We start from the raw sequence: 26,868 nt of genomic DNA, 5'->3' as shown, positions 1-26,868 counted from the left end.
CAAATTACATTCATTGTCATTTGTATGTAAGTCAACATATGAGGCAGACTTAACTCTATCGTTGTATCTTTTATTTCAAGTTCGATTGGATAGATGAGTGTAACATAGTCACCAAACATTCGATGTTAAATTAAAGTGAGAGGATAAAATGTCACAATATCTTGTCCTACAAATTTTAGTAATACTTATATAGATGATATACGATCCAAAGTTTATACATGTATTGACCCTGAAGATGATTCTCTGGTATTGAATGACAGCTACCTGTATACTTCTTGTTTACTTACATATACTTGTCAACTTGATTTAACAACTTTCGACTGTGACTATTCTTCTGGTCAACATGCGAGGACTTTCACTGGTCAAACAGTCAAATCGGATAACTTTTTCATCCACATCTATGAAACCGCATTTAAATGCAGCGTTGCAATGTTTGTTAAAATGCAATTTTCATCCGATTTCCCAACAGCGCTTTCAGCATACAATAGTAGGCAAAACTCCGAAAACAGGTTTAACAAAAGACGCAAGATCTGCTATTCAATTTGATGACTACAAAACAGTGTTCGAATTCAAAGAAACACCAGAAATTTTGCGAGCATTGTTTGTTTTGAAACTGTGTTCTTTTGATGGAATAGTAAATAATGGTGAACAGGTAAGATATTTGCATTGTAATGTTGTATAAAACTTTTAAAAAAGTGTGGGTTATAAGTAAATCAAATTATAACCTCTTAAAACACAAAAAAAAAACATCCTTGGTCAACAGTTTCATAGAATAGACATTTGACCATTTCATTTATCAAATTATAATACGTGCTGAGTCCATACCAGCTGTCTGTGAAAGAATTGACAGAGACTACCAAAAGTCTTCCATCAAAGCAAACGTTCGAAAGAACAAAGAGGTATAAACAAAGAAAACCATTGCAGATTGTTTTGTCGTGGAAAAGGCTCTTTGACATTTTCGTTTAATTGAGGTACTAATTTATTTTTCGAGTATGAAACCGTCCTGTCTATTTTATAATTTCGATCGGGGGATCATATATGAACAAACAGTAACAAGTAGTTCATAAAGCATCACTCTATCAATATCACGGATGACATAAACACAGGTACAAATAAAACAATACTAGATGACTAAGTGGACTAACAAAATAACATACCATCAAAACCAGAGGACAACGAAAGCAAAAACGTACTCAACTCTATAATAACGATATAATGGATAACAAACAAATTAATTATAAACAACACTGTATTAAAAATTGTTAGCACAGCAAACGCATACTTTTTAACCCACTGAATCTTACAATCTAATATCAGTGGTTGTATTTCATAGAAGAGTTCATTCATGACGTCATAAAAATATAGTATGTTTATCATTATAACAGTAGTATAAAGCTATGGGTTTCTTTCTGAATCGATTTTTATTGTAAATTTTCCATGTCCCTTTTTTATATCCCATTGAGAAAGTAAAAATGATACTTCAACCGTGCAAAATGCTCTTGCAACTGTCCCAAGTCAAGAACATCCCCAATGATTTGTTTATTATATCTTAAGGTTTTCTGTCATTTACAGAATGTTGGTATTGTTGGTAGAGCTTTGATAGTACGAGATGTAACAGTTGACATTTTTTTTTCTAATCGGCGTGATTTAGTCTAAGAACTTGTTTCATTGTATAGTAACCCATGTATTGTTGAAAGTTACAGGTTCATATCTAGATGTATATTAATTTCTCTTGGTTATTGTCTTTTTGATGTATATATCTCCTTTCATTCGTATAAGATTAGCACAGGAATATAGAACCTGAAATATTTAACTTGTTTTGTCTAACTACCGTTTTCGAAGAAAGGTTTTGTATAAAGTCACTTTTAGAATGTTTCATACGAGGATCAAAGATTGTCATTTAGTTAGTAGCCAGTATGCCTCAAAACCAAACTGATAGTTGGTACAGTTTCTTTGTATTGTACAATTACAGTTATTTTCATTGTATTAACAGTTGATGAAATTGTCAAAGCGATTACTTGGAAACAGACTTTATACTGCGCTACAAAATAAAACCGTATACGGTCAGTTTATCGGAGGAAATAGTTTGGAAGAGCTAATGGTCAAAGTGAAGGTATTACGGATGGGAGGAATTGGCCCACTCTTAGCAGTACCTATGGAAGATGACGTCGGAGATCAATATGATATAGAGTACGTCAAATTCATGTATTTATCTTATTTCAATAAAAGTGAAATATTTTAAGCAAATGAAAACAAAAAAGACGGCAAATGTCAATAAAACAAACCTGAATTCTGAATACATGCACCATGCCATTTGCGGTTAAAAGTAATCTTAATAAATCCAAATGACAAATAAAATCATTAAATGTACTTAGTCTACGAAAAGTGCAGACCGATGCAATGAGGTAATAAAAGTAATTGAATGAATTGATATAAATTAAAGCTTGCATTTACAAGTAGCGAAATTCTCATTAAAGACATACACAGGTTTTGAGATTTTTTGGTAAACTTTAATGCTGTTTTGTCGTGATGGGTGTCTTTTCAACAAAATGAAATATGCTAGCATTCTAAACATATAAATTTGTATATATTTGTTGAAATAACATGCGCTTACTCGTACTTTTTAAGGCAAATGGAGCGACAATTTGATCAGAACATGATTAAAACTATGGATTGTCTCGACATTGTTTCTAACCTGAATGACAAAATCCCCATGATGCAAGTGAAGCTAACAGCTTTAATACCTGGTGACATCTGCGTGAGTGTAATTTAATGTTATTGCTTATGTTACACAACTCATAGAATAGAATGTGATAGTTTTTCTTCTCATTCATAAATCTGATACTTATCTAAATCTACTATTAAAAATCTATGTATACTTTTCATTTTTCGCTTCAATGAAAAACACGGTTAAAATATAATAGTTCATCTTTTAGACGGATGATACAGTGTATATACCCGATCATATACCTATCGGGTTGTGTTTATCTACCGAAGATACATGATAATCTGTACATTCGCTTCATTCCTTGTATTTAATGTAGGGAAACCATTTCAGTTTTTAATTCGATTCTTAATTATAAAAAGTTGCTAATAAGCTTGAAATATACAATTATAGACCTTTCCTGGTCGTGGTGTTTTTCAATGTTTCATACTGTAAAATATTTCATGCACCCTATAATGAAATTTATCTTCTTTGTAGACAAAATTATCAACATGCTGCCCAAATCCCAGTGAAGAAAACAAAGCAGTCATTGAAGACATTGCAACATTTTTCCGAGCAGATAAAATGGTAAAATTTCTTTATTTTACTATCGAATAAATTGATTTTTTTCATATTTCCATATAATGGTCAGCAAAAGAATCAACATACACTTAAACAAAAATACTGTGCCATTTAAAAATATTTAAATAAGCCAAAACAGGCCTTCCTTGATACCTTAACTATTAAAATATATTCTACATAGTTTTATATTTACACCTATGAGTAGGAACTATTTTGTATTAATTCTGTACTACTTTCCAGTATGTTCTTTTTTTTACCGGGCCCAATTTGGTGATGTTACATCTTACAAAGTCTATCGAAATTATTTTTACAAAAAATTCCGCTCAAGCCAGTGCTATGGGCCGTCTTAAAATTGCAGTGAGGTGAGAGTTTTTTTGCTCCGTGTTGAAGGCCTCACTGTGACTTTGAGATGAAGAACAGCAATAAAAGCGTTGTTCCTTTGCTCTTTGTGTATTTTCGCTGTGCATGTACTGATTTAATGTCATGGATGGATACCCCATATCCTTTGTTTTTCTATTTTAAAACTGTTCTTTAACTTTAATACATGGAATGTGTTCACCCATGCACAGTGATACGCGTTTGACATATATCTTTTATTCTTTTTGAAAAATGGTGAATTTGGAATATATTTTTTCAAGAAATCAAGTCTCAAAAAGGGGGAAAAATATAAATACTAAATAGATCAACTTTTTTAAGGTTAAAAAATATAAATGCTAATTACCGACCTTTTTCTAATATTTTCTAATCATTACAATTATTTCAAAAATAAATATGTTTGACTGTGATATGTTTTGCCATATTAATTTTGTATGATATCATATTTAATTTTTTATTACTTGAAACATATGAATCGTCAATTTAGTTGACTTAGTCTTGAATACAAGCATTTTTTTCGTTACTGTTACCACTTTACAGTTAGTGTAATTACTGTCAAATCGTTTTATTTTACTTTTCAATACTATAGTCAAATATTGCTCTTGTTTACTGATGTGACTTGTATACGTCTTGTTTATTTGTTTGTACACGAATGATTCACAAATCTCGTGTATCATTCTGTGGATTAAAATTTTTAAAAAATCAATTTTTACGTAAGCAATTGGCACCAATGTTGTTCTTGTTCTGAATATATATGTATATTTTTTAGCCATACATTCCTAATTTAACAAGTACAGAGAACATGCAACTAGAAGCCGGTTTGAATAGGCTCAAATTGGTCTTTCAGGTATTTATCTTAGTTAATATTTATTCATTGTTTAATTTGCATGATTCCATTTTGACTGATTCGAAGAAGAGCTGTTTAGAGTAATAAACATGTGAATGAATCGACAATGTTGTGGTCATTGATGTCTTCCGTAATTCATGATGGACACCTGCAGCATTCTACTAAGATTTCATGTTATGAAAAATCATAAAAAGAAATTTTTGTAACAAATATATTCAGTCCAAAACATTTTATTTTGGTACTGACTTCAAAAACCAAATATTGTTTTAAAGATATTTGCTGTAATAAAACAGGGGAAATCAAATTAAGGAATGCGTCTCCTTCGTGCATATCTCCGATTGATTGTCCGGGTTGAATACAATTTTGGTCCTTTTCTGTTATATCAGTTCTTCAAACTTTGTATTAGGTTTTGGTTTTGTGACCTCGATCATCACTGAAGAGACATTTATTGTCGAAATGCGCATTTGATGCAGTAAAGTAAGGCGACAGTAGTTTGCCGACGTTCAAATATCATAAATCAATAAGCAAGAGAAAAATCAAGGAAAAAAACAAAAACTGAGGAAATCGCATGAACTCTAACGGGAGCAAGACCAGGTGTGTCCACAGAGTAAAAGTAGTACCATTTAAGGTTATTTTTTCAATAATTTTCAAGTCCATTAAAGAAATAAAATTCTTGTTATTTATTTTTTAATAATTATATCATAAGTCATTATGCGAAATCCATATGTTTTTCTCCAATTTGATATCTGAAGTTAGAAACTGTTGAGATTGGTGGGAGGTGGGAAAATAGGAAGGGCAATATTTTGTTTGCCTTTTCAGCTGATTGAGAGTTCTAAATAGAAGCTATAAACCATGAAAATATAGCTTCTTTGTTTTTTATTTTATTTTCTGTACATTAAGGAGGGGGAATATTTCATGTCCATCTTCCCCATACCTTGTCTTTTACTTTTACCTATAAAAAGTGGTTTAAGAGAAAGACAAACACGGGTCAAGGGTTCTCTCCTCTTTTGAGATTTGCTTTTAAAGGCGTGGATTAGTACAATTTTTTAATGTACAACCGATGAATTATTGTATCTGACATGATACATTTACTGGCTCGTCTTATACATGTATCTAATATAAATATAGTAAAACTATGTTCAAATCTTATTAATTGATTCAAATTACAAATTAAGAAAAAAAAAAACCAAAACGAATGAATTTCAAAAGGAACCTGACCGGGTAAGTATCTCCCGGTATGCATGCATCACACTTCATGCGAATCCCCACTCAGTCAAAACGTCGGAAATAGGATGCAATTGGTATAATTACTGATTAGACGACTATTCTGGTATCTAAATATCCAAGTCTGCAAACACATGGCGTTAATGAGTTGACACACATATATGTATTTTCGTTGAAACAATTCGTGATAGTGACCGTAAACCCATTACGTGTCGATTTCAGTTGTTCTTCCTCATAACTATTTTTGAACAGTTTTGGTACAAGGAGCACACCCCTTCTAATGAAGTCCGTACATAAGAGAACATGCACGAACGTAACGTTTCAATTGAGATATGTAAACGCCATACGATGGAGTAGAGGGTGTGTTACTGCTAAGAAATGGGAGGTTAGCAATTGGAAAGTTGAAATCATCACGTTTGTCGTAAATTCCAGTTTGAATTCGTCAATCTTTATCAATATCGAGAAAAGATCAAGATATGAAGCAGACCTGGTAGCATCGGTAGTAGATCTTTTTTAGATCCTTAATCTCTAGTTCACTAGAACATATGAGATGCAAGCTCTCACTGAAATGTGGGTAATTAAGTGGCTGGACAAACTTTGTTTACTTGCAGCTACCAAGAAACTGTCTTTGTGCTGAGCTTAAGTTTATATAAATCATTTAAAGGTTTATGTAGTGACACTTATTATCTAGAAAAAAAAAAAATCTGTATCAACTGCACTTTTTGAAATTCAAATATGTGTTTTTTAACTACACCATAATCAGTGAAAGTAAAATGATTGTGTGGAAGGTAGAGGCTTTTAAGGATGTTCATTATGTTTTAAAAGCAAATCTCAAGAAGGTATTAAATGATATCATGGCTTGTAATGCATGTATCTTAAAATGAGTATTGTCAATATTCTTGTTGTTTATAAAGAAAACAAACATCATTTGGCAAGCAAAAATAGAAGAAGAAAAGAAAGCAGACTATAGATAAATATATTGACCATACTTGCGACGATCAATTTTAATGTTTAAATCTTGATAATTCAAGTAAGTGTTAACAACAGTCTAGTCATGCGCTTCTCATAGGAACTTGTTCAATGTACAATGTTCAATGTTATAACAATGTTTTTTCATGGCACGATGAATGCACTTAAGGGGGATTTTGCTATTTCTTGCGAAATTATGACAAAGTCAGATCTCAATAAGTAATCATGTTGTAGGATTTATTTTCAATTTATTGTGTCTTTTAACGACAAATCGAGCTTTCTGTTTTGCCATATGTTTATATCATAATTTGTTGTTTTGTTTTTATATCATTAACTGATTTGAAGCTACTCATTATCTATTTTCGAAAAGAATATTAAAATAATTTGGTATGATTGCCAGTGAGATAATTATCACGTTAAGGTACAATATTATTTTACATTTCATCTCATATAAAAATGAGAAGATATGATAAAACTCCTATATGAACCTTTTCTTGAGAAAAGTAAAAGGTTTTATAATTCTATTACATAACATCCTGCATATGTTCAAAAGACAGTACATGTGGCTTTTTCTGGGATAAGTATTTATAATTTTTAATTGTGTCTGACATATTTGCACTATGGCTTCAAACATCTTCTTGTATTTAATTTTTAATTCGATATTCAATGACTTTTATTTAATGAAAAACTAAAAAAATGGCTCATTAACATGTAGATATGAGGAAGACAGAAACATAAAACTGTCATATTGTAGTAATAAGCCGAACCTTATCAAAAATATTTTCCTACATGATATGTTTATCAAAGATGATAATATCATTATGGGTAACACCTTAGCTCATAACTATTTTTACCTCAAACTATTTTTATGATTGCATTTTAGGTAAATATTTTCAACAGGCTTATGACATCTAAGAATCATCCCAAAATATTTTGGTATTATATGGTCCAGCTTATATCATACTATTCGTGCTTGCTTCAATCAAGTTAATATAATTTTGAAAAGACTAAATAATTGTATATGTTTGCAATTTCAGGGGCCATATGATGGTTCTGATCTTCTCCTTTGTTGAAAATTATATTCGATTTAATATAGAATGATCGTGTTTCTTTTTCATATTTAACATAAAGAAAGGCAAAGAGAAGAACATATGGTTGATGGTAGATGCAGAGTATACATACATGAATCCAGCATTAAATCTGATAACATTGGCAATGATGTTGAATTATAATCATGAGAAACCACTGGTCGCTTACACGTATCAAAACTATCTTAAGGTATGTAGTCTACCAGTTACATTATGAAGGTTCAACTTTATGCAACCATGAACACCTAGTATTGTTTTGATAAAAAGAGTATAAATTCATTGTACGTTTTACCAGAGACAAAAGAACGTGAATGCAAGCAACTATATGACACTATACAGCCTTAGACAATCAGCACAACACAATACCATATAGTTAAGTTAAAACTCCCTACATGACAAAATGTGAATCAATTCAAACTTGAAAACCCACTACCTGGTTTATGCTAAGTTAATAAACGAAAACCAAGTATGACAGACATTAATAACCGACAACCACTGAATTACATGTTCCTGACTTTGGACAGGCACACACATAAAGTTGGGGGGTTAAACGTGTTTACGAGAGCTGAACCCTCTCTCTGACCTATTACTTGGTATAACAGCACAAAACAAGAACAGAATGTAAACATCGGTTGGAAATAGATTGACTTATCAGGTTGATACGAATCCCAAAAAATCAACTAAAAACAAAAAACAAGACACAAGGTATCGATCTAAGAGTACTCAAAAGTTTCATGTAACTACTAAAAGTTAGTTTAAAGCCAAAAACAACTAATAAATAAATCATGTTTCCCAGACTTGAATATCAAGTAATACGAAGCCAATGGACTAAGTACATGTATATAGACTTCATAAACAAGTGGAGAATAGTAGGATGTACAATGCAAAATATAAGACTCCTAAGAACCATGAATGTTCATAACGATATAACAATAAACAATACATACTTAGTAACTTTTTAATATATTAAAACCAAAATCAATGTTAGTAGCGACAAAGAGAAAATACTCAAATATCTATCTACAGTGTTAATTTGATAACATTAAAGAATGAAATCTGCAAAAGGATCAACAAGTTGACGTGGATCAAATCTAAATTTACTAGCTTATAAACAACATCATAGAACAAACTATGATGAGGTATCCCGTTCGTTATAAGGTTCCTACATGTACAGCAAATCTTCAAAACAAAATTTGTTGTATCAAAATAAGTATATTGGAAAGTTTTAAAGTGATTTGTGGTTACGAAATCCATGACTTGATAATTGACCAATTATACGTAGAGTACGTTCATTGAAATCATAAATGTCTCTACAGACACACAGACAGAGTGAACGAGCTGGGAAATATCAACACAGTAGAAAGGGTCAAATATTGATGTTTATGTAAGATTTGAAAAATAAGGTCAGTTCTCTTTCCATTGTATATTAAGAGAAATTTTGAGTTTATTTAGGAAATTTCAAGCCATTTTTTTCACTGTTCATGTTAAACCAGCATGTGTAACGCAGCATGAGGAGGCGTACGGGAATAATAAGGGCGGTTGCACGTACGAATCCTGCCTTTTCTTAAAGTGAGTTCAATGTGTAGAAAAAATCTAACCGTTATCTAGTAATTGAATTCAGTCTTTGAATTACCTATTGAACCTACGACCTATGATATACCAACACTATACACAGCTACCCGTAACATCGTCATTTGTCGTTTCCATGCCGGTCAATCACAGAATGCAATCGCTGGACTTTATAATGTTTGCCGGAGCACGATTTAGCAACTGAAAAAGTAATCCGGTTCAACAGCTAACCGTCAAAGTTCTGGCCGACCTAGGATCACATCGGAATCCAAAAATTGCTACATTTGGATACTTCACCTGAGAAACTGGACCATGACAGCAACAGAAATAGTATCAAATGTCCAAGGTCTCCGACAAAGACAGTAAGGAATCTTCTCCATAAAAACGGCTAACGCGCAAGAAGGCTATATTTTAGCGCAGTACTGAGACGCTGGCATCGGCTGGAAAGGGTTCGATGTTGCAACAGAATAAGGGACTGGGACCTGCAAAAATGGAGGCGAGTCTACTTCATCGATGAATCAAGATACATGCTGCAGAGAAGAGATGGGAGTACACGTTTCTACAGACGCCGGAATGGGAGGTTTGCAAGGAACTGCGTCCTTGAGGTCTACAATGTCGGCTGAGGAAGATGTTCCATATCCTATGCACGAAAAACTCAACTGGCGCACATCCGAGGCAATCTTAACGCCACTGGATACAGTGATAATGTTTTGACCCCATACATGCTGTACTTAATGAACCAACCGCCGACGGAGAGTTGATAAGCACATATTCGGCTGCACACATGCAGCTCCTGCTACTATTAACTTTCTAGCAAACAATAACGTAATAGTGCTCCCCTGACCGTCCAAATCACCAGATTTGAACCAAATAGAACATGTGTGGGAAGATTTTGATAAACGCATGCGCAGTCGTCATTCAGCACCGAAAACTTTGAAAGAACTGCAGCAGGCTCTTGAGCATGAATTGGGAGAATTCCGCAATTTTATATTCGTTGATTGATTGATGCCGAGACTGATGCGTGCTTTGTTACAAGCTAATGATGAGTATTAAGGATGTTTTCTTCTGTTATTTTTGAATTTTTGCCAGATATTTTGAATCCTCTGGATTTATCCATGTAGTGCCATAAAAAAATTTTGCCTGCTTACCTTTACTTTTCTTTTCATATTATTATATATAGTTTGAAAAGCCACATTTGAAAATCTTATAAAATCCGTGTTATTGTTTCATAGTTTTTGAAAGAAAAAAGGCGCCAATGTTGAATGTATGAAAAATCTAGAGAGAATCATTTCCCGCCAAATTTTCAATGGCCAATATCTCGAAAAGAAGCACTTGAACCCTTCATTTTTTTCAACTTTTTTCTTTCATTATTTATATACTATCAATTTATAACAGTTTTTCAATAAGCTTGTTATTTGGAAACAGAGTAGCGAACATCCTTAACTTTGAGTTGAAGTCATTTGACGGCTTTGAACTTTAAAGTCTGAACAACCAGTGTGCTAAATTTCAGTGTAATATGATGCTTATTTTTGAGTTCAAAAGGATGTTGAAAATCTGAAGTAAATTCTATTTCTTTTAAGATGTTGTGTTTCTTTTTTTTGGGAGAGTATATTTAATAAATGTTAGAAACAATTATCGTTGATTAAAGTAATTAAGATTTGTGGAATTTTGATTTTTCAAAACTTGAAAATTAGAAATTAAACAAAAGTTTACTAAATAATACATATCACAAGTATCATTTGTTATAATTTTTAAAATGAATATACAAGATTTCGCTTTGAAAAATTAAACTTTGCCTGCCTTTCCTAAAATGCAATTTGAAACTAAATATAATTTAGAAAAATAAGGTTAAATTCCTTGAAAGTTTGGATCATAATCGTTATTTTAGAATTAATTATAGTTTTTACGTGCGCGTGTAAATTAAATTCTCACATTATTCTTTACGTGTTTTAGGGAACGGAAGAACTACTCAAAAGAGATATAAAATTTATAAAATCACATGGTGTTGCTTTTTCCGCAAAACTTGTGAGAGGAGCTTATATGGATAAGGAAAGAATGCTCGCAAGAAAGCACGAATATCCCTGTCCAATAAATAACTGCTATGAAGACACGTCAGATACTTACCACAAGTCTCTTGAAATTCTATTTGACGAAACAAGGAGGAATACAAACAAATTTAAGACTGTAGTTGCCTCACATAATGAGAGTACTGTGCTCCATGCAGCAGATAGGTAATGTATTACTACAATCGTTCAACTCGTTCTATAATTTATGAATCTGATAAATTGATGAAATGATAACCACCTTCTCTTCCTCTTTTCCTCGATTGTGACATTACTGAATGAGATTTATCAACAAATAAAAACTTGCATGCGCAATACGAATGATGCAAAATGTGAGGCAAAAACTTTTCCGGAGCACCCGAGATCACCCCGGGGTTCGTAATAGTTAGGTTTTAGTTTTTATCTAGTGTCTTGTGGACTTGTTCGTCGTTTTTCGTTTTTTATTTTACATGGTATTGTCAGTATTTCTTCGACTAAGGAGTTTTGAATGTCCTCTTAGTTTTTAAATTGAACTCTGTACATTTACATGATTATTAACATACCTTATTTTCTACATAAGGAAATGCCTGTACCAAGTCAGGAATATGACAGTTGTTTTCCATTCGTTTGATGTGTTTGAGCTTTTGGTTTTGCCACTTCATAAGGGAATTCCGGTTTGAATTTTCCTTGGAGCTCGTTTTTTTTGTTATTCTAATTTTTACATTACAAAACACCTGACATAATAATCAATTATACAACAAGCAAACAAAATGTCTTTTAATTTTTTTAAAATTTTTAACAGCTTGTTGTCATTTTGATTTTGAGTTCGAACAGAAGAAAGACAACTTAGGAGCATCAACAGAAAATTTTTATTCAAATGGTTTGTTTTTAATCGAATACGATTTTAATGGATTGTTTACCTACATTAAAGGATAACTTGCATAATAAATGATAACCAAACCTCGTAATCTCATAATTTTTTTAATGTAACAATATTATACAAAGTGACATTTAAATCTCAATAGCAAATGTACACCATGAAAAGTAACAAAATAATGTTAGGTCGTGAGTTTATAATGTCATGAACTTTATAATAAGGTTTCTGAACACCTGCAGCCGATTGTACGAACGTGTCATTAGTCTAATGAGTCATTAAGTCTTCATTAGCCTAATGCATCATAAAGGCTTAATGAAGACTTAATGTCCCATTAGGCTAATGCCACTTTCGTACAACCGGCTGCTGACTTGGATTTTAAAGTCTTTTTGCGTATTTCGGGTACAACAAGCGGAGCAACAACTGCTTACCCATCTTGAACACCAAAGTTCCTCCCTGGTTTTTGCTTTGGTTCGTGTTGCTCAATCTTCAGTTTTCTTTGTAATATTTTGTTACTGTTGTTCGTCTTTTCGTCGTCCACGGAATATAACTTGTTTTACAGTGTTGTTGTCTTCCTTTCAACAGATATAATATACTCGATCGTGTTCATTAATAAGCCGTAGCATAGTCAGGTATAAATGGAAACGGATGCTCTCTACTACTTAGTATAAAAAATAGGCAAAAGGCCCGTTTAGTGTGAATATGGCGGGACTATTTTGATGCTGCAGTAAATGCAAGCCGTATAAGTGTAACAAACAAACGCCACTGAGAAGCTTGTCGATAAAATGATAAAATGCACAAAAAAACTCATTATATATATATTAGGATTTAAATTTTGTACGCCAGACGTGCGTTTCGTCTACAAAAGACTCATCAGTGACGCTCGAGTAGAAAATCCTTAGTATTTCGAAAAATTCAGACTTGTTGAATACGAAAAGTGCTTCGTCGATTGCGGTGTCTCATACATTTCATAATGTTTTTTTTTTTGTTATTCGCAGCTGGTTCTTGAATACAACACTACTTTGTTGGCTCTGTCACTCAACTTTTGTAGATACAATGAGCAATTGAAATAACAATGGTGTCATAAATTAAAGTTATTAACTGTTTTACAGTATTTAAATTAACTAATGAAGACATGTCTATCATATGTTCTGTTATTGATTTCGTAATAAAAAGATCGATAGAAATTTAAAAAAGCTCAGAAAAATCATATCCATGAAGTATCAAAAAAGATTCAGCTGAACTTACTGGTAATTATTTCAGGATGAAAGAATTCGACATTGACAAACAAGATGGATCAGTTGTATTTGGACAGGTTGATGGAATGGGTGATCAAGTTTCGTATGCTCTAGGTATCTCATTTATGTTTTGCCGATAGTTAACACTAATCAGAAACTTAATTTTATTTTATATTAATCATTTCGAGTTTGTTTTCCTATATTAACGTTCATCCAGAACACTCGGAATTAATTTTTTGATAGCTGAAGATGAGTAAATCTGTTTAATGATCATGTAGTTAAAAAATTTCAAAGTCTCTAAACAGTCAGATCATTTTCCCGCTCACAGCAAATAAAAAAGTGATATTGCTTATTGTAGTAATACAGACATTATAGAGGTAATTTCTTTTTTTCTTCGTTTTTGTTTAGAGTTCAATCATCTTTGTACATTTTGTTAGTTTAAAGTGGAGAATCGAGTACTAAAACATAGGTAAATGTGCTTTTCTCACTTATCAGTGGTGTATTTAGTTCGTTTGTCCTTTTATCAATTCGCTGTTGACGACATATCCGCAGTATACGCTGTTAGAAAAGGTGTTGTAGTTTTACATTTTTACATTGTATTGCCATGTTAGGCTTAAGTTTAGAATATGTTTAAGGAAGAGGGAAGATATTTAAAAAAACAATAAATAAAGATGACTTAGCTTGCATTGGAGAAAAGTGAGGCTTTATTTTATAAAACTGGTAAATTAATGTTAAAATAAGAAGATGTGATATGATTGCCAATGAGACAACTCTCCACTAGAGAGCAAATGACGTAGATGTTAACAACTATAGGTCACCGTGCGCTTCAACAATGAGAAAAAACCCATACCGCATAGTATGCTATAAAATGCCCCGAAATGACAAATGTAAAACAATTTAAACGAGAAAACTAACGGCCTGATTTATGTACAAAACAAAAAAACGAAAACCAAATATGATATACAGTAACAAACGACAACCACTGAATTACAGGCTCCTGATACGGGAAAAGCACATTCAGATTGTGACGGGGTTAATCATGTTTGTTGACGCCAAACCCTCCCCTAACCTGGGACAATGATGTAACAGTACAACATAAAAACAAACCATAATCATCATTTAAAAGGGCTCACTCATCAGACTGATACAAAGCACAAAAGCACAAAAGACCACAAAGTACAAATCTGCGAGTACACGCAGTTACTGAAAATTAGTTTGAAGCCATACAAATACCGTACAAATTGAGATATGCTTTTCCGTTCGTAATAAGTTTTCTACAGGTACAGCAAAACGTCAAAACCAAATATGTGTATTTATGAAAGGATTTAGTAAAGGTTTTAAGTAGTTTCTTGTAACGAAATCCTCGACTTAGTTATTTACCAGTAATACATAGATTACGTTCATTGAAATCCAAAACGTCACTACAGACACAGGGAAAGTGAACGAGTTGGGATATATAAACACATTAAGATGGTAGCAAAGGAACATCCCCGACCATCGTCCCTCTTGTCGTAAATTTTTGTGTAGAGTTTCACGTGTAAAACTGAAATATCTAGATCAAGGAAACTTTAGGACAGTTATTGTTGTTTATATATGATTTATTTAAAGGAAGTTCCTTTGAGTAAATATCGGCAGTATATATGTAGGACTCGGAGGTGCGATGGGGACGCTAAAGTGCGATGGTCTGCGCCGGATTTCGATGGTCTGCACCGGATTTCGATCGTCTTTTCGCTGATGTGCGATGGTTTATATGAGGCGTGCAGCTAGTTTAAATTCTACAAATGTACAATTATTATGAGAATTATATTTTTTAATTGGTTAGTATATAATTTGCATTCATTATTGCCCATAAAACGTTAATGGCATTTCGGTATCGATAATATGTATGTATATAGTTGAAAAAGATTGGTAACTTATTTTGTTTCGTTCTGCGGTTCAAACAACTACAACGATTTTCAGTCATTTAATTTAGTACTGGTTTAATGGAAAATACACTTTGTATGTAGCAACTATAATTATATAGTGGTAAGTTCATGAACAACTGTATGAACGTTGTTTTAATTTTGCCCAAGCCTTATTAAAAAGTAGACTACAACGTTACAGTTTTGACTGGAAATGCAATAAATATTTATCATGACTGTTTTAAATTAAACGGGTTATAATGTCGATGATAAACTTTTGAAAAAAAACCGAAAGGCTGCATCAAACAATTTTAAACAAATTTACTTCTTTATCCACATGTGTACATGAAAAATATTAAAACTAAATTTTACGTAACTTAAAGCACTTCGGTGTAGCTATCAACAAGATAGCGTCACAATGTCACCATCGCACTTCAGCGTGATCAAAAACACACTTCACCTTCAAATCATTGCATTGCACTTCAGTACAATCGCGGTTCAGAGTCCTACATATATAGACGGTTCAGAGTCCTACATATATAGAGAATTCTTGATTATTCAAAGAAACAATATCATCAAGATAACGATTAGTGTTGTTTATTACATCAATTAAATGGAAATAAGACGAGTCTTTACTTAGTTTGGTTATAAACGGTTATTCATAACAGTACAGGACATAATTTGCTATTAAAGAGGCACAATGGGTGCCCATATGAATACCTACAACCTGTCGATAAACTTTATTGCCGAAACGTACATAAATGTTCTCAACGAGAAAATTTACAGCTTTTATCATTTCATCACACCGCCGGTAAGTATATCTAGGGCTACATGCATTTAAATGATAATAAATTGCAACTACAAATTATTTTACAAAAGTTAATTTAGCAAATCAGCTATGCTAACAAATCATCTTATTTAAGTTCTTTTCTTTGTATTGTCTTTATGGTAATACTAAGATAGTGGCCTTAAGTTTCATTCGAGATTATCATTATGTTCGTGTATTTAGCATGAAAGAAGAAATTTCTTTGTCGTATGCTTCAGCCAGAGACATATATACACATATATGTCTCTGCTTCAGCGGAATTTAATTTTCTTGTTAACGTGTTCATTTAATTGATATTATTTGTGCATTATTCATGAAAAGGTTTGGAAAAGGCATTTGATAAATATAAAGTGGAGGTTTATTCAATGTAAATCTAATTTTGAATTTTTAAATATTGTTATATTAATACGATAGTTAGAAGTTGTTATCATTTGTCAAATCAAACTACATATGTAATGTCATTTAAAAAAATATAAATATTCATACTACAATGTATTACTAATATTTGGTGTTGTATACTTTTAAAAAATATTATATTTATTTATTTTTGACGCTTTGTAAGAATGATCGTTGACTTTTCAAGCAACCTACAACTGTTGATAAGATTGTAATAGTAGGGCGAGTAGTTATGTCACTCTCTTATGTAGTATACTTTGCTTATTTATAGGACGAGCTGGATACTTGGTTTACAAGTCAGTGCCATATGGAAGCATTGAAGACACTCTACCATATCTACTCAGACGGTTGTTAGAGAATAGATCGGTACTGAACGGTGTCCGGAGAGAACGAGAACTTTTAAGATCTGCACTGAAACACAGACTTAAACAAAAATGTTTTCCTGACTGACAATTAAATACTACCGTCTAGATAGTCCTTGGAAACGGTTTACTAACATTATAACTAAGTAACGTGCTGATCATTTCTATCCCTTATCTCATTATGATAATCATTGTATTATTGGATATCTCTAATGTATGCTTCCCAAAACGTCATGAATTCCTTTCAAATGACAACTACAAAATGGGTTTTGTGTAAATTTTATTCTATGCGTGACAAAGATGAAAGACGAATCATTAGCATTGTACTTTTTTAACTTTAAAGTTTCAGTGATAATCTTTATGTAACCACAAATTGGGAGTTGTAAAATAAATCCCAAAGTACTTTGAAAATTTAATGCATTATGGCGAAAACCCAACATTTTTAGTAGTCATCATATAGGAAAAAAAGTCTTGTGTTAGCTATGATTTTTTGTGATGTAAGTCAGTGTTGTTGATTATCACGTTTACAACTTCCTCAATCGGAACAACGTTTTGAAATGAACCAATATCTAGTGATTTACATGTGCAATGTAAAATTAATTGAGATCAAACAAAATACCTGAAAAGTGTTCGCTCTCAAGATTAAATAGAATAATATAAGATTTCTGCGCTATTATTAGTGCAGTAAAAATGTGTGAACAGATCTGTAGAGTGCGATACATATTCTACAACCGAGCATATTTAGCAGTACGGAAAAAATGGTAAAAATAACAAGACAGTCAAGTCTACCTATACAATCTTCATTTGAAGCGCAATTAGGGCGAACATTACGAAGTGACCCTTAAGCTTCTGCAATGTTTTTTTTTCTTAAAACAATATTCGTCAGTAGTCGTGCTATAATAACCTAAATATGCATATCAGCCATTATAATTATATTTAACTTAATGTAAAACAAATATTTCATTATCAGAAAAATGGGATAAGACTTGTCGTCATGTATATTTACAGTGTTATTTATATCATGTTTTTGATTTATATAAATAACTATATTTTGATTTAAACAGTACTAAAATAATCACATGCTTTGTAGAGCAATCTTTTATCAAAGTTTGTTTAAACCCAAATTAAAGATACTGATGCAACTACTTGTAAATTCAAAGTTTCATCCTTATATCTTCGTTCATATATTTGTTTTAGTCATAAAAATGTTACCATTATACAATTATTTTTTTTTTTTACTGTTTGTGCTTTCACAAATCATTATGAACACGAAAAGGTTATGTACCTCTGTTGTAGCACTTTTCTTGTACATACATATAAAATAAAAACTGATATTACTTAGATTTTTCCGTTGACACAATCTCTTTCCTGGAACTTAAGTTTGTAATGTATTCCATATCTGGTAAAGACGTTTTAAACAACGGCGCTACAATTTCTGGGGTAATGTCTTTTAAACACACCTTACTAACAGAAAGTTCTTGTCTACGCTTAGAATGTGGACTTTGCAATCTTAACATGCCTTTCAAATCAATTTTATTGCGTTCGGCAATAGCTTCAATAGCTTCCAAGTCTGTATGTGCTTGTTCTAACTCGGGGGGAATTATGGTAGGATCAGTTCGCCTCAACCCACTAGTTAAATCAACATGCAATAAACTCGGTTTAATGATGGGAGGAAGTTTCCTTGGAATCGAATGGGGAACAAGTTGTAATCGTCTATCTTGAATAGGTCTCGATGGAAACGGTTTTGGTCGAAATGTTATTACTGTCTGTTTCATTTTGTTCATTGTAGGATGTCGCCGATCTGAACGACGACCTTTCAAGTGTCGCTCTCGCTCAACAGAAACCATGAGAACATGTTCGTCTTTGTTCTGAATGCTTTGCCTCAAATTTTGTACTTTTGATAAGTATTCTTGTTGTTTTCGACTAACTTCCTGATACTGTTCTAACCACTCTGGCTTTTTGGTCCTCATTTTCTGAAAGAAAAATAAAACCGAAAATGATATGAATATAGATTTCAAAACACTATCTAATTGTCACAGAAGTTAGTGTGTAAAAGAAGGTGTCATAACCGATAATGCGTCGTCGTCTTATCAGCTCTGTATGCACATTTATCATGAAAAATATGTTTTAGTTTGAGATGAAATTTAAGTCTTTCAATTGGTTAGGTAAATAAATTGGTTAGTAAAATTACTTAAAGCAATCAAAAATATTATTGATACCCATTCGACCTTACTTCCTAAATAGAAAAAAATTAAAAAATGATTCTCTTCAGAAGCAAAAAAACTAATTTTGATTATTCACTTCACAAAACAAAACAAGAAAATCCTAAAGGAAAAGTTTCCCAGACTGAACAAAAAGAAAACAGTATTCCATAGGACTTACCCTTGTAAAAGATATATGGTGTACACCTGTTTATGTAGTGCTATTTGTGCAACAACAAATTCTTTATTGAATATAAATGCCGAGAATTACCTTGTTTAAACGAGTCTAATTTTACATTATTATGTACGCCGTATTTATGAATTTTAATGATAGGTATTGATGTTTTCTACAATTTCAGAATGGTAAATAATTACCGAGTTCATTTATAATTTCTATGTTAGGCTGTTATTTTTCTTTTGTTAATAACCAGTAAACAGATAAATAATTAAAGAAATTGTATGGTTAATTGTCAAACAAGCAAAATACCAAATTGCGTTTATACACATAATTTTAAGCGATCCCCAATGACGAACCACCGCAATTACTACTGGATTTGATAGGTTTTGTAAAAGTTTTCAGCTTCTATAATATAATGCGGTTATGTACTTTCATTAATATTCAATATATAAACAACTAGTCCAGTTGAGATTTATTCTGGATAACTGGTTTTGCATTTTCTCTTCTATTTGTTTCCTTTCGCTACTTATGCATTGTTTTTCTTCAAACGACGTTTGTTGCGTTTTAATAATTTCCCTTCCTCACTTATCTGATGTTTAACGTCTGTCCTCATATTTGATCCGTCAGTATAGATTTCTTGCTATACGAAGTCTTGATATTGTGACATTATTTTTCAGTTTTTATTTACACTTTAAAAATTGACAAAATAAAACGGAATTATGACACGAGTATTTATATAAACTAGGACAAACCTTGGGTTTTTATAATAAAGGGTATGTAATTTCAATTTCTTTATTATCAAGTCTATTATGATACTTATAAAATATTCAGTGAGGTATCTAATATCAAAATAATTTAAATGTTAAAAACCGGTTATAAATGAACTTATTGCTTGCAGCGAAATTTAAAATAATACTGCGTTATCATTTACGGTGAATGATTTGTATAAATATATTGCTTTGGTACAGTTTTGATCCAAAAACTGCTTGTTTGTTCTATAATCAATGAAACTTTTTAAAAAAAAGAGAAAGAAATGACCTATTGCAGAGACACTTGAACTTTTCCAAGCATTTATAGACGATTGTTTACACAAAGTTTTATATTTCATTTCTCTTTTAAATATAACTCTTTAACATTTCTTATTTTCATATACTTATCATTTTTTTTAATCAAAACAAACTTTGTTTGATAAATAAACGTTCCTCGAAATGTGTAACTGTATCTAATATATAATTCCCAATTCCTTATTTTCTTAATTAAAATTTTGTTTTACATATTAAAAGATTACTTGTACAAAGGCCTACTTAATTTTTCAATTATTTCTTTTTTTATATAAAATGAAGTACTGTATAATGATTATGAAGTACACTTGCTTTAAAGTGCTGTGTCAATATTGGTTACATCGAAGGTCAAGTTTATATGTAAGCTGAAAATTAAGTGCTTTCATAAAATATCTTTAATAATGTTTATATTATATTTTTAAGCTTGCAAATAACACAAAGTTATTATTAGCCTGGCATCCTGGTCCAACCTCCTCTTCGCTTCAGTAAGTCGAGCTGTGAGACTGGATCACAGGCTAAGTTCCTTGTATTAGAAATAACTGTCTTATCTTATCGGTAAACATTTGTGCGGAAATTCTAGCAAATTACACTTGAAACTGATTGTTTGCGATAAGCATTGAATTTGCATGCAGAACCTGTCCGATCTTTGAAAAAAGGTTTCAAAGTTCCATCTTTATAATAAAGGGTATAAAAGTCTCCTGTAGTTTTCAGAAGATAATAAAAATGTAACCAAAAGTTTACTCAGGTCAGAACTCGAAGAATTTACAAAAATATCAGGTCTATGTGTAATCCTTCTCGTCATCGATTGATGTTTACTGATGGAATTTAAATTATGTATTTAATCAATGACCCTTTTTAATTTGAAAAAAAAAAAAAAAAGTAATACAATTGAAAGATAGTTAGGTGAGCTTGTTCTTGGAATGTAAGCATTCCTGTCCTAAGTCAGGAATCTGATGTTCAGTAGTTGTCGTTTGTTGATGTGGTTCATGAGTGTTTCTCGTTTCTCGTTTTTTATTTAGATAAGACCGTTGGTTTTCCCGTTTGAATGGTTTTACACTAGTAATTTTTGGGCCCTTTATAGCTTGCTGTTCGGTGTGAGCCAAGGCTCCGTGTTGAAGACCGTACTTTGACCTATAATAGTTTACTTTTTTAAATTTTGGCTTGGATGGAGAGTTGTCTCATTGGCACTCATACCACATCTTCATATATATATTTGAAACAAATTTGGGAGGAGATAACATGCCTTCTGATTTTTCATATGAAATGCATCGGAAGATTGATTGATTGATTGATTGTTGTTTCCCTAACGTCCAGTGGCAAATATGTCCTGCATGGCGGTATATTGGATAGGGACAAACAATTTGCCTTGTAACAGGCCACCTACGGACCCCTCAAAGAGTTGTTACAATAGTACCTAACGCACAGAGAGCGTAGCACTCTCTCTATACGAGGCATCATATTTAACATCCACATTCGGACCGGACATGGATGCGTAGCTCCAGCGCAGCTAAACGGACGCCATACTTTGGCATTGGTTTAACTGCCAGTCGCAAGAAGACCAAGTGACCATACTTCTATCCCCCAGTCACCCTTGGGGATGTATTGGAAGACAAAATTGTTCAGCTATATGAAAAATGCGTTAGTACTAAACAGAAATTTACAAATATAACAAATGTAAGGTTTTAAAATACATTGATAAACAAAGATACAGTGAAGTCTGCTTCGTATCTTTGCTTCTTGAAAATCTAGAATTTGACAGAGAGGGTAGATTTACAAAATAGAAAATTTTAATCTTAACATTGTGAACAACGTTTCAGTAGCACCTATATATAGAAAAAAGTAAAATAACAAAAACACCGAACTCCAAGGAAAATTAGAATATATATCTCCTATAGTTCCAACGACAATCCCAGGCTCGATATTCGTATCATGGTATTTTGATAGAGCGTGGCTGTTTACAATGACTCTTTTAAAACAAGAATTCTTAATGATAAAGTTGGAGAAAGGTTGTTCTCATCCTTGAAGGCCGTACGGTGACCAATAATTGCTTATATCCACTTATTTGAACTCTGTTGGATAGTTGTCTCATTGGAAATCACACCACATCTCCTTATTTTTTATATTGAAGACATGTTTTCGAAAGTTAACGATCGACATCAACATTGGTTGATTTGTATGGAATATCTGTGACAAAGATGATAACGAAAATGTTCCAATTATCTAAGCCACAATTGTGTCCTCCTTTCGTCGTTTTTGACCACAGGAACAACGTTCTCCAATAAAACAGGAACTATTTACTCTCGGGGCACCTGAGTTTATCTGGTTTTTATATTTGGCGGGGTTCGTGTTGTTCGATCTTTATTTTATTATGTTGTGTTTTGTAGATGATTGTTTGTTTGTTAGTACAGTTTATATAAGTTATAATGCAGCTGTCTTTCTTTTTACGGAATTATTTTGAATTAACTGTTTTTAATTTTTTCATTCTTTTCATTTTGGGTGTGAGAAATGAGCGTTCCAGATGAAGGTCAATCCAGACGCACCAAATGTATAACGTATTTTTTTTTATTTAAGGTGTTTGATTGTCCACTTGGTACCTCCCTCTTTTTGATATCGAGAGAAGAAACATCCTTTTAGATGTTGTGCATTCCATTTGACCAGGGAAAATGCATGTAAGGTCAGAGATGTATATACTTGCACAATTCATTCGAAGTTGGTTTGTGTAAAAATGATTTATTCCAAGTAAGGAATAGGAATAAACAAATAGTTAGTTTACAAGAAGTCTATTAATTTCATGATTTCTGTTGTAAAAGTAAGAACACAAATTAAGTTGATACGCAACGGGCACTTTTCATTTACATATACTTTTATGAAGGCGATTGGATTGTTATTTCCTTTCCACTTTTTACTTCAACTTGGCCGGTAGAACTGTATATGTGCTGTCAGTCCCACAGTGCTCTATGCTCAAATTAACATGATAGCCATTACGTTTGTCAATATCTATTTACCGAACGTTTTCTATGCTCATTGTAAAAAAGGTAGGCAATCCAGAAAAGTGCTTCGAACGCACCAAACGTATAATGTATTTTTTTTTAATTTCAGTGTTTTGTCCTCTTGGTACCTCTATATACCTTTATACAAAGCGTTAGTTAGTATCATACATAAACCAAATGTAATGCATGTATATAGATATAAGAAGATATGGTATGAGTGCCAATGAGACAACTCTCCATCCAAGTCAAAATCTATAAAAGTAAACCATTATAGGTCAAAGTACGGTCTTCAACACGGAACCTTGGCTCACACCGAACAGCAAGCTATAAAGGGTCCCAAAAATTATGCATTTTTACAATCTTTGCAGTACAAACTTTCGCATGTGTATATGCTCTAACATTCTTACATCTAATAAGATGGAATCAGATTTGAAGTATTTAGATCTTCAGATGAATATCAATTGATTGATGAAAATAACACTTTATTAATTCCGTGCGTCCGAATCCCTTTCCTAGGTTTACTTTCATTAGGAGCACTCAAATCCATACATTAGAAACATATGTTGAACTATTATTTATCAGTAATATACTTACAATTTAGTTTAAAATGTATCAATATTAATTTATTTCATATTATAGAATTATTGAATTTGAGACTGAAATAAAATCTGCATTTGAAAATACATTAACTAATCTTTATGTTCAATGAGTCTTAAGTAAATGCATGCATTCTTATCGAAATATGTTTTCGATGATAAAATCTTTTAAATAAAGACTTACATTTGTAAAACAGACATAACACATTCAATTTATAATAAGGACTATGGTTCTTTCTTCTGGCCAGACATGAATCGAAATGCAGTTTTAAGACTTTAATGCAATCTGGATTTTTCGTCGATATTTGAATAACAGATTATTTGTAAAGGAAGTCTTAAAATTAAATTATTTATCTTTATATTATGGTATTTACATGTATGTTGTATAAAAACTCGTTTACTTTTGGAAATAATTGCCTGTCTGATCTGAAAATATTACATTAATTGAGACCAAGTTAGGCCATAACCATACAGTGATGCAGCTCAGTTTAAAATTATATGCTTCATTTCTGCCTTATTATTTCTATGAATAAAAGGAGAGGTTGGATATACGTCAATAAGACCCCGTTCACACTAGCTTTTTTTTTATCGATCTAATTTGAATCGATCTAAATAAAACCAGTTAGCGTTCACATTATCGAGGGTGGTAAAGGGTTATTTTCGTGCAACGTTTTCGGCCTTTTTATTTCACGTGTTTTCGTGTTTTGACGTTTTATTTCTCGTTTTCTCGTGTTTGGTTCGATGTGCGTGCTTCGTGTTTCCCCTTATTTATTTTCCGTGTTTCGTGTCGGTACTCTTAATTTCTCGTGCTTTTCCCGCATTTGACTAAACAGTAAAACTTGTGTAATCTAATAGAACTTGATGTACATTGTTACCATTCTACTTTTGCAATTCTATTGTATATGTATGGTATGTAATAAAGTCCATCAAATTACTATGAATATTTTTTTTCAACTCAAATTCAACTAGCGGACGCTATTTATTCATGTCCATTAATAATGACTGCATGATCTCTAAGAACGGCTGAGTAATAACTTCTAGTAAATAAAATTGAGAATGGAAATGGGGAATGTGTCAAAGAGACAACAACCCGACCATAGAGCAGACAACAGCCGAAGGCCACCAATGGGTCTTCAATGCAGCGAGAAACTCCCGCACCCGGAAGCGTCCTTCAGCTGGCCCCTAAACAAATAAGTATACTAGTTCAGTGATAATGGACGTCATACTAAACTCCAAATTATACACAGGAAACTAAAATTAAAAATGATACAAGACTAACAACGGCCAGAGGTTTCTGACTTGGGACAGGCGCAAAAATGCGGCGGGGTTAAACATGTTTTTTGAGATCTCAACCCTCCCCTATACCTCTAGCCAATGTAGAAAAAACAAACGCACAACAGTACGCACAGTAAAACTCAGTATAAGAGAAGTCCGAGTCAGATGTCAGAATAGGAAACAAAAGAAAATAAACAAAATGACAATAATACATAAATAACAACAGACTACTAGCAGTTACTGACATGCCAGCTCCAGACCTCAATTAAACTGATTGAAAGATTATGTCTTCATCATATGAATATCAGGCACAATCCCTCCTGTTAGGGGTTTAGTATTATACCGTCATAAAATATATGAGAAGAACATAACCCGTGTCATGCCAACAACTGGTTTTAGAATAAATGTGTTAATTCCGATGCAAAGACCCTATAAGTGAATCAATATTAAAGCCAAAATATGCAATCTTTAATGACCTGACAACAGTATCGTAACTATATCCCTTCTCAATAAGTCTGTTTAAAGGTTTTGTTAGCTTTTGAGGTGAATACTGACATTTTTGTGCTTTGTAAAGAATATTACCATAAAAGATTGGATGTGAAATACCCGAACGTATAAGATGTCTGCATGTTGAGTTATGTTTACGAATGATGTCCTTATACCGATGATAAAATTTAGTAAATGTTTTGACTAGTTTATGATATCGAAAACCCTGGTGTAATAATTTTTCAGTAATACATAAATTTCTCTCCCTAAAATCTAATACGCTGTTACATACACGAGCGAATCGTAAAAGTTGAGATATATAAACACCATAAGATGGTGACAAGGGAACGTCACCATCTAAAAATGGATAATTAACGATAGGAAATGAAAAATTATCTCTTTTATCATAAATTTTTGTATTAGGCTTCCCGTTAATGATATAGATATCAAGATCGAGGAAAGGACAGTGTTCATTGTGAGTATTAGTTTTATTTAAAGTAAGTTCAACAGGATAAATTTCTTTAGTATACACACTGAAGTCGTCATTATTGAGAGCCAATATATCGTCCAAATATCTAAAAGTATTGTTAAATTTTTGTATAAGATGTTGTTTCGATGGGTCTTTGCTGATTCTAGTCATAAATTGTAACTCATAACAATACAAAAATAGGTCCGCAATAACTGGTGCACAGTTAGTCCCCATTGGAATTCCGATAACTTGACGATAAATGGAATCTCCAAAGCGAACAAAAATGTTATCAAGTAAAAATTCAACGGCAGATATAGTATCAAAGCATGTCCAATTGACATAGTTCTTTTGTTTGTTGCTACTAAAAAATGACCTAAAAGAGTTTGAACATATGTATTCGCATTCCGACTTTTTAAATGCCCATTTAATTAGGTGTGTGATTTTTTTCTTAATAAGAATATGAGGCAATGTGGTATATAGGGTAGAAAAATCAAAACTTTGAACAGATTCAAAATCACCAATATATGCATGCAATTTATCAAGTACTTCCAACGAGTTTTTGACACTCCAAAAGTAATTAATTCCACTATTTTCAAAGGCCTTATTTGAACAATT

At 32.3% G+C, this 26,868-nt stretch overlaps 1 protein-coding gene across 1 annotated transcript; it reads left to right on the top strand.

The window, feature by feature from the left end:
• Positions 1-245: 245 nt before the first annotated feature.
• On the top strand, positions 246-18,340 carry LOC127738257 (hydroxyproline dehydrogenase-like). The gene is made up of 9 exons (XM_052249439.1): positions 246-652; positions 1,994-2,190; positions 2,629-2,758; positions 3,203-3,292; positions 4,431-4,508; positions 7,833-7,979; positions 11,312-11,589; positions 13,538-13,626; positions 16,907-18,340. Exons 1-9 carry the CDS (start codon positions 344-346, stop codon positions 17,083-17,085), a joined length of 1,497 nt encoding a protein of 498 aa, XP_052105399.1. The 5' UTR covers positions 246-343; the 3' UTR covers positions 17,086-18,340.
• Positions 18,341-26,868: the final 8,528 nt, after the last annotated feature.

This window comes from Mytilus californianus, unplaced genomic scaffold (assembly GCF_021869535.1).
Source record: "Mytilus californianus isolate M0D057914Y unplaced genomic scaffold, xbMytCali1.0.p SCAF_4, whole genome shotgun sequence".
Taxonomy (NCBI): Eukaryota; Metazoa; Mollusca; class Bivalvia; order Mytilida; family Mytilidae; genus Mytilus; species Mytilus californianus.
Note: the sequence above shows the minus strand (reverse complement) of the source record. Positions and strands in the feature narration are given on the sequence as shown.